The sequence below is a fragment of the Cynocephalus volans genome, chromosome 3, assembly GCF_027409185.1.
Source record: "Cynocephalus volans isolate mCynVol1 chromosome 3, mCynVol1.pri, whole genome shotgun sequence".
Lineage (NCBI taxonomy): Eukaryota > Metazoa > Chordata > Mammalia > Dermoptera > Cynocephalidae > Cynocephalus > Cynocephalus volans.
The window spans coordinates 104,405,490-104,415,491 of record NC_084462.1 but is presented as its reverse complement, the minus strand read 5'-3'; the positions used below and the strand labels follow the sequence as shown (position 1 = coordinate 104,415,491).

General features: G+C 34.5%; 1 protein-coding gene across 1 annotated transcript; it reads right to left on the bottom strand.

The window, feature by feature from the left end:
* Positions 1-8,665: 8,665 nt before the first annotated feature.
* On the bottom strand, positions 8,666-9,601 carry LOC134373503 (olfactory receptor 4K1-like). Its single transcript, XM_063091377.1, has one exon. The coding sequence runs from the start codon at positions 9,599-9,601 to the stop codon at positions 8,666-8,668; it is 936 nt and encodes a 311-aa protein (XP_062947447.1).
* Between the last annotated feature and the right edge of the window lie 401 nt (positions 9,602-10,002).

The following is a 10,002-nucleotide window of genomic DNA, read 5'->3' as shown; positions in this document are numbered from 1 at the left end:
TTAACCCATAGCAGCAGTAAAAAAGTATCTTCCTAGAACCTCAGAAGAATATATGCTTTTTAAGAAAAAATGGATCTTTTGGTATCACAGTTGTACTGTTTACCCTTCTCAATATGATTTCCCTTTTACAGAAGATGATTTTAATACTATTTAACCTGATAAGCTACATGCTTTTCAAAGATGAGACTGAATGCAATTTTAGTTAACATTAAATGTTTCCTAATTAAATTTTATATTTGAACTACTTATCTTTGTTGATGATTTAACAATCTTTTTAACAATCTTTTTTTTTTCTAGTGGGATTAATACCTCAATAACAAAAGTCTTTTCCAAAGCCTATTGAATAGCATCTCTGTTGTAATTAATTCACTCAACAATAAGTGTAGATTGTCTGTTCTGCACCAACTCCCTGTAAAGACTTTGGAGACAGGGGGATGAAAAAAGACAAAAATGTCCCATTTTCATGCAACTTACATCCTAAGGGGTGGGGTGAGGAGCTGGCAGAGGCAACTAAAATCATAGCAAAATATATATTATGCCAATTAGTGGTATGTGCTTTGGAGAAAATAAAGCAGAACAAAAGAATATGGACTGTAAGGAGGTGGTCAGAAAATGCCTCAATACGCGGGTTACATTCCAGAATAACTGACAAGACAAGGAAGTTTCACTAGAAAAGTCAGTTGATTCAATCGAAGAAGGACATGAAAACAGGCAGTGTTACAGAAGTAAATTATGGCCAAGTATACCTTTAAGCAACTGAAACTAGTAACAGCAGTAAAATTAACAATGTGACATTCCAGAGTGCAATTTGTAAAAAGCTAAGTCCATCCACCAAACAAACAGCTTGTCCTTAGTAAACATTTTCTTTTCCACATACTTCCCTACAGTGATTTCCTTAGCGCATTTAAACAGCATTCAAGCAGTTTCCTTAGCATATGTTAAGAACAATCAACAGGTTAGATAGTCAATAGTCCTTCCAGCCAGAATCAAACCAGTGACCTAAAACAGTCAAAGTACACAATCCCACCCCTAAACAGTGATTAGAATTGATTAGACGATACAAGAAGATGGAAAGATATCTCATGCTCTTGGATTGGAAGAATCAACATAGTGAAAATGTCCATACTACCCAAAGTAATATACAAATTCAATGCAATCCCCATCAAAATTCCAAAGACATTTTTCTCAGAAATGGAAAAAACTATCCAGACATTTATATGGAATAATAAAAGACCACACATAGCCAAAGCAATGCTGAGCAAAAAAAAATAAAGCTGGAGGCATAACACTACCTGACTTTAAGCTATACTACAAAGCTATAATAACCAAAACAGTATGGTACTGGCATAAAAACAGACACACTGACCAATGGAATAGAATAGAGAATCCAGAAATCAACCCACACACTTACTGCCATCTGATCTTTGACAAAGGCACCAAGCCTATTCACTGGGGAAGGGACTGCCTCTTCAGCAAATGGTGCTGGGATAACTGGATATCCATATGCAGGAGAATGAAACTAGATCCATACCTCTCACCGTATACTAAAATCAACTCTAAATGGATTAAGGATTTAAATATACACCCTGAAACAATAAAACTTCTTAAAGAAAACATAGGAGAAACACTTCAGGAAATAGGACTGGGCACAGACTTCATGAATACGACCCCAAAAGCACGGGCAACCAAAGGAAAAATAAACAAATGGGATCATATCAAACTAAAAAGCTTCTGCACAGCAAAAGAAACAATTAACAGAGTTAAAAGACAACCAACAGAGTGGGAGAAAATATTTGCAAAATACACATCTGACAAAGGATTAATATCCAGAATGTATAAGGAACTCAAACAACTTTACAAGAAGAAAACAAGCAACCCAATTAAAAAATGGGCAAAAGAGCTAAGTAGGCATTTCTCTAAGGAAGATATACAAATGGCCAACAGACATATGAAAAAATGCTCAACATCACTCAGCATCCAGGAAATGCAAATCAAAACCACATTGAGATACCATCTAACCCCAGTTAGGATGGCTAAAATCCAAAAGACTCTGAACGATAAATGCTGGCGAGGTTGCGGAGAAAAAGGAACTCTCGTACATTGTTGGTGGGACTACAAAATGGTGCAGCCTCTATGGAAAATGGTATGGAGGTTCCTCAAACAATTGCAGATAGATCTACCATACGACCCAGCTATCCCACTGTTGGGAATATACCCAGAGGAATGGAAATCATCAAGTCGAAGGTATACCTGTTCCCCAATGTTCATCGCAGCACTCTTTACAATAGCCAAGAGTTGGAACCAGCCCAAATGTCCATCATCAGATGAGTGGATACGGAAAATGTGGTACATCTACACAATGGACTACTACTCAGCTATAAAAACGAATGAAATACTGCCATTTGCAACAACATGGATGGACCTCGAGAGAATTACATTAAGTGAAACAAGTCAGGCACAGAAAGAGAAATACCACATGTTCTCACTTATTGGTGGGAGCTAAAAATTAATATATAAATTCACACACACACACACACACACACACACACACACACACAAAACCGGGAGGGGGGGAGAAGATATAACAACCACAATTACTTGAAGTAGATACGACAAGCAAACAGAAAGGACATTGTTGGGGGGGAGGGGGGAAGGGAGAAGGGAGGGAGGTTTTGGGGATGGGGAGCAATAATCAGCCACAATGTATATCGACAAAATAAAATTTAAAAAAAAAAAGAATTGATTAGATAGGCTTTTGCCAATCTTATCTGTGGACTATTGTCTCCTTCTTGAGGGCTATAGCCCCAAGCATGCATTTACCTAAAAACCCTATTCTAAGATCAAAGGAGAATCAAGATTTTTAACCCTTCAACAGCAACTTATTTATGTGAAATAAGCATTCTCATGGGAATGATCAGTCTAATTTTGCAAGTTTATTAGAAATTAATTTCATGGAAATTTAGTTTTTAACCTTAATATGGACTTGACATGAAAAATTTGCTTTTTGAGCAATACTCTGCCTTGTAAACTTAAACATATTCATAATTTTGGAACTAAACATTCAGTCTTTTTTTTTTTTTTGTCTTTTTGTGAGCAGTAAGGGGATCGCAACCCTTGGCTTGGTGTCGCCGGCACCGCGCTCAGCCAGTGAGCTCACCGGCCATTACCTATATAGGATCTGAACCCGCGGCAGGAGCGCCGCTGCATTCCCAAGCGCTGCGCTCTCCCGTGTGCACCACGGGGCCGGCCCAAACATTCAGTCTTAAAATGAGGACAAACACTAAAAATTAGCCTTGTATTTTCTAGAAAGAAATATGGATATAAAACTGCTTTCTAAAATCTGTGTGTGTGCATTTCCATATATAGAATTTGAAAACAATTATATATTTTTATATAAATGCATGGTGCTGTTTTATCATTCAATATACAATTGAAACATTCAGTGATCTACAAAAAAAGCCCTTCAATATAAAATTCATGGTCAGATTTCAGAAGCTGGAAAGAACTCCCTGTTTATCTATAGTAATAATTGCTAGTTGAGATAGCTTTTTTATGGCATGACTTTCAAATATTGACAGCAATAAAAAATATTTTTAAAGGATAATTAATTTTTTTAGTATGACCTCATGGAATTTTGTGTTTTTAAAATTATCCTTCCGTACTGTAGTTATGTGTATACAAAGCCTAACAAGTGTTTGAAAAGTGTTAAATGTACCAAACCAAAGTTTTCTAATCTAAAACCATTCCACTTTGTCAACAATTATTTTAATTGTATTGGCTTACTTTATTTCTGCAAGTACATGAAGAATTTCCCTAAAACAATTCTGAAAGTATGTTTTTCATAGTAAGCTAATATTTCTTATTCACAGTTGTGTGATCAGCCATTCTTTAGGGAAAGACAAAGAGTGAAAATTTTCTCAGGATGCCATGGTATAAGAGCGCACAGCTTGAGATCAGATCAGGGTTCAGTCCCTGGCTTCACTACTTAATCTCTGTGATAACATTTGTTCATTCATTCATTCCAACTCTGATTATGTGCCAAGGACTGTGTAGGTCTGGAAGTAAAACGATGAACAAAACTGGTAGGATTCACGTCCTCATGCAACTGTCTGAACTTTTGATTCCTTATTTGTAATAGCATACATTTCAAAGAGATTTGCAAACTATAATGTGATAAATAAATATTAGTTATGTTAGCATACTATTATAATTGAAAATTACATAATAAAGTTTTACTTTCATATTTTCATGGTAAAACCAATCTGAATGGAGACATATCTGCTTCTGAGATTAACAATCTATGAGACTTTAAAAGACCAAAAAATAAAATATTCGAATGAAATCATTTTTTCTGTAATAAACCTAAAATTTATTGAAACATTCGAATGTAAATCTGACAAAAAGGAAAGTAGACACTGAAGAGAAGCCATGTATGGTTCTTTACAGTTTTCTCTGTAATTACCTGTAGTTACTTTCAGTCTTTAGAATTCTTTAACTCTAACCTGTAAATGAAAGTGGAGTAAATTGGAGCTAGAATTACATTCCAAATGGATCTCAGTGTGAAATAGAGGATGTTTTTGATGTTTTATTTTAAAATCTGCTTCAGATTTCAAATACGTAGTTGAATGGTGCCCTGTCTTGGACAGCAGGGTATTCAGGGGATAATCTTTCTGTGGTCTCTGGCTTTGGAAAGCAATTGCAGGTCTACACCTAACCTAAAGATAAACTGAATGTAAAAACAACCTCCCATATAAAGAAAAAATGTGAAATTAATATTAAGTACATTCTGGACTCAGAAATTAATTTGGCTGAGATAGGAGGATCAACTAAAAGCATTCCAGTCAAGCAGAAAGAAAGAAGCGAAGTTCATAAGGCAAGAGGTCAAAATGTAGAAGCTTCCCCCTTGGGTCCAATTCTAGGTTGCTCAGTTCAGATGAACAAATACAATCATATTTAAAGGTCTTGGTGATTAAAGGTCTTGATTGTAGTGATGGAGATGTCAGACATGAAAAGTCAACCAAAGGCATGGAAGAGAAGGAAGATAGTTTGGTAATAAAGATAGCTGTATTTGTAGAAGGAAATTGGTGTCCTACTGTGATAAATATAAGATAATTAGTAAAATTGGATAAAGGTTACTGGGCACAAAAGACTCGATTTACTTACCTTGCAATGATATCTGACTAATAATTTCATAAATAATTAACTCTAATGTGTAACTCTGATCACAAGAGAGTGCAGAATAATAGAAGCCGGAAAAAGGTTCTCGATGAGAAAAAAATCAAATATGGCATCTGTATTTACAAAATGTTGGGAGGAAAAGGCCTCTCTGATCAAAATTATGTATTTTGTTGACAGTACTTTCTCAGTCAACTTTATGGAAAGCACTGTGCTTAAAAGTTCATGCATTATCTCATTTATTTTTACAGTGCTGTAAAGGATGTACTATTGTAATCTTAAATTTGCAGTAGAAGAAGCAAAGTCTTCTCAGTAAAGTTAACATCACTGGGAACACTGCCAGTTAACAAAGGTTTGCATATTCAAAGGACACATACTTAACCACTGTATATTGCCTAATTAAGGACCTAATTACTGAGAACCTATATTTGAGGAAGTCTACATGGTCATTAAAATAACAATTTTGTGTCACATTCTATTCTCTACCATCACCTCTATTCTTTCTGAGCTATATATCAACATGCTCACCTTTACCTAGCTACCTCAGCCCATCATTTGTGTTAGCAGTGATGATAATCAGACATAGTTTGGTGTCTTGTTTTAGATGTTAGAATCTCACATATAAACAAGTTCTCATGCTCAAGAATCCAATTCGGTGGGGGACACAAGGTACAAAAGTAATTTCTCATAATGGGTATGCACAAAGTATGAATCTGGCCCTCATGTCACGGGCCTGAGGGGTGACAATTAGTTTTGTATCTCATGAATATTCATAATTTTAAAAAAAGGGAAAAAAGAATCCAAGCTGTCTTGACTCTAATAATAAATTTAGCCTAGAATCGCTTTAACTGTCTGAATGGTAACATCTATATTAGCTTTTCAGCATGATGTGACTGAATTTCACATACAAATTTTGATGAAAATCTTGGAGAAGAAACAACAGGTTGAAGAAGAAAAGTTTCCAAAACCCTTTTTTTTCTTCATTTGTTTATGTACTGTTTACGACTGTTTTCACACTTCAACAGCACAGTTGAGTATAGGCAATAGAAACCATATGGTTCCCAAGGCCTGAAATATTTACTATCTTGCCATTTACAGAAAACATTTGTCACCCCTGGTAATGGGAACTCTGTACTCTCTTTGCAACACTTTTGTAAATCTAAGATTATTTCAGAGTTTAAAGATTTTTCTTTTCTTTTTGTTTTTAACTTCTCAATGTACATTGTAGTTGATTTTTGTGTCCCTTTACCCGTTCCTCTTTCCCCCTCCCTCTCTACCCTCCCCCCACTACTTAATATCTGTTCACTTCTCTTAACAAGTTCAAGGGATTGTTATGATTGTTGTGTCTTCTTCCCTCCACCAACCTTTATTTGTTTGCATATTTATTTATTTGTTTATATATTTTAAGCTCCCACAAATAAATGAGAACATGTGGTATTTCTCTTTCTGTGCCTGACTTGTTTTACTTAATGCAATTTAAAAAAAGAGAAAGAAAGAATTTACTCAAGGTAACATGAATGAGGCCTGGAGGGACTGCAGCCCATCAGGGGAGCAGCCCCGATTCAAAATCAGCCTTTCTTTTTATTGACAGGACAAGGAAGTTGCACAAGAAAAATCAGTTGATTCAATCATCAAAGAAGGATATAAAAACAGGCACTGTAAAACTAGTAACAGCAGTAAATTAACAATGCGACATTCCAGGATGTAATTTGTAAAAAGCTAGGTCAATTCACCAACAAACAGCTTGTCCTTAAGTAAACATTTTCTTTTCCACATACTTCCTACAGTGATTTCTTTAGCATATTTAAACAGCATTCAAGCAGTTTTTTTTTTTTACCATATCTAAGGAACAATCAGTAGGTTAAATAGTCAATAGTCCTTCAAGCTGGAATCAAACTAGAGACCTAAAATAGTCAAAGTACACATTCCCATCCCTAAACAGTGATTAGAATTGATTAGATGGCTTTTGCCAAACTTATCGGTGGACTTTCGCCCCCTACTAAAGAGCCATTTGGCTCATTCATGCAATACCTAAAAATCCTATTCTAAAATCAAAGGAGAATCAAGATTTCCAGCCCACTACACTACCAAAAACACTTCAACCGCTTCTATGTTTATTGTTTATCCAAAATGTTTTCAGGACTGTATAAAAATGTATAACAGATAATCAGTTTAAAGAGATCATTATATGCGTGACATTATAGAAATGAAGTTCACCAAAAATCCAAAGTTCTAAAAAAAACAGCTAAATAGTATGATGGTTTAATAAGACTGTGTCTATATCTAAAATTCTGCTTTCACTAGAACTTAGCATACAGAGTTCATATCTATGCACATAGTCACTAACTTACACACCAACTTACATCTTACAGTGTAAATAAAATACTGAATCCAGAGTAATGACAATTACAAGCTTTCTATTTTCTGTTAAGTAGTTCTTTCACGTATCATTAGAATGCATTTAGTCTTTCTGTTGCAAATCTTTTTTCATAATGCAAATCTCAGGGAAAGGTACATAAGAAAACTTTTGGCTAGGAAATACAATACTTAATAGATGCTTTTTATATTTATTATTAGATGTACATAAATTTTACTTTGTCTCTTCTGTTTTCAAAAAAATATGAAATAAAAGATTTCAGATTTGATCCTCCGTTGCAAATAATATGTCACTTTGTGCATTTGTATGTATTACATAGATAGGTAATTAACTTTCTCTTTGAATTTAGATATCTAACGTCTGCCATGCTTGCAAACAATTTCAAAGATATTTGCAATTTTCTATGAATAATGTGGAATTCATTATAACCAATTTATCCTACTTTAAATATAAGTAGACTCAGAAAACATATATGTTGCTGATGACACCAAATACCTAGAAAATGTTCTGTAACAAGTAGAAATGTGTATTAAATATTCTAAAAGAAAAGAGAAAAAAATATAGGCATGAAGTAATAGATAGGGATAATTATAAATAACCAAATAGTAAAAAACAAAAATATTCAATACACAAGGAAAAGATAAGCTAACACATGTATACCAACAAGATGAAATTTATGTAAAATATAATAATTTTTCCATCATATCAATGTATGAAATAACATTGTGAATAAATGGAATGAAGATACTAGAAATTCAATTTGCTCATACATCTTAATTGCAAGATATAAAATGTGTTCATTTGAAGAAAATCACAAATTTTGTAACATGAATAACATTTTATGCACATTAGAACCTCTAAATACTTTATAAAATATTACCAAATATTTTCAAGACAATTTGTACTTTAGAATTATAAACAATAGGAAAAATGGTTAAAATTATATTTAAATAGAACTAGAAAATGATTTCATGCAATTCCTTTGCATTTGGGACAGAAACTCAATTCTGTAACTCAATAACTCATATCACTAGCAAAGATAGCTGGCATGATGCTATGGTCTGTTGGAGGCTCTTCCTTCTAGTTCAGGGTTATGCACTCTCATAGTGATCTCTAGTTTTTCCAGGAGTTCACATGATGATTTCTCAACTTCCACATAGCTGATTTAACATCTTCATTCCTCAGAGAGTAGATGATGGGGTTCAACATGGGTGTACAAACAGTATAGAAGACAGAAAGGAATTTATCTACAGAAAGTCTGCTAAAAGGCCATATATAGAAATAAATGCAAGACCCGAAGAAAAGAATTACCACCGTGATGTGGGCAGTTAATGTAGAAAGTGCCTTGGATGACCCACTGGAGGACCGGCGCCGGACAATGATCAAAATGATGGTGTAGGATATAATCAGAGCCAGAAAACAGCTCAAGGATATCAGGCCACTGTTAGTTAGAGTCATAATTTCCATTTCATATGTGTCAATGCACGCCAGCTCTATCACCAGGGGAAGGTCACAAAAGAAGCTATCTACCTCATTGGGACCACAGAATGGCAGATCCACTGTAAAAGCCAAGTGGCTCACAGAATGAAGAATACCCACAGCCCAGGAAATAGACACAAAAATTATACATAGCCTCCGGTTCATAATTGTACTATAGTGCAGGGGCTTACATATGGCTATAAATCTGTCATACGCCATAGCTACAAGCAACATCATCTCACTCCCAACAAAACTATGAAGAAGGAATATCTGGGCCATGCAGCCTTCAAAGGATATAGTCTTGTGTTCAGCAAAAATGTCCACAAGCATCTTGGGGGTGGCAAAGTTAGACTGACATATATCAATGAAAGAAAGGTTACTGAGCAGGAAGTACATAGGTGAGTTCAGATGAGAGTCAGAGGAAATGATAACAATAATCATGATGTTGCCTAGAACTGATGTCACATAGACTACAGAGAAGATGGCAAAAAGGAAAAACTGGAGTTCCCATGAATTAGAGAGTCCCAAAAGTATAAACTCAGACACCACTGATTTGTTTGTGTGAGCCATGTATCCAATCTACAGTCACCTAAGCAAAAGAAAGTCAGGAAAATATCACAATGATTGGCATAACAATATATTTAGTTTATACACAAAAGAAATATGGCAGTATTTCAATTGAGTCCATTCAAGTTAATGAAATACATACATACATATATATATATATGTGAATAATCAATTGGCTAATATTTAACAGCCATGACTACTATGGAAAGTTGGAGAAAAAGTCTAAGTTGTAAAAAAGAGGATTAAATATGAATCCTATTATAGGTATGAAAAGATACACATAATAAAATGTTAAACTATAAAATCAAAAACAGGAAAATATAAGTGAGTGATACATTAATAGCCATAAATATTAAGATGCAAGAGATTATGCCAAAGTGGTAAAGTAAGTTTTAGTTCAAGCA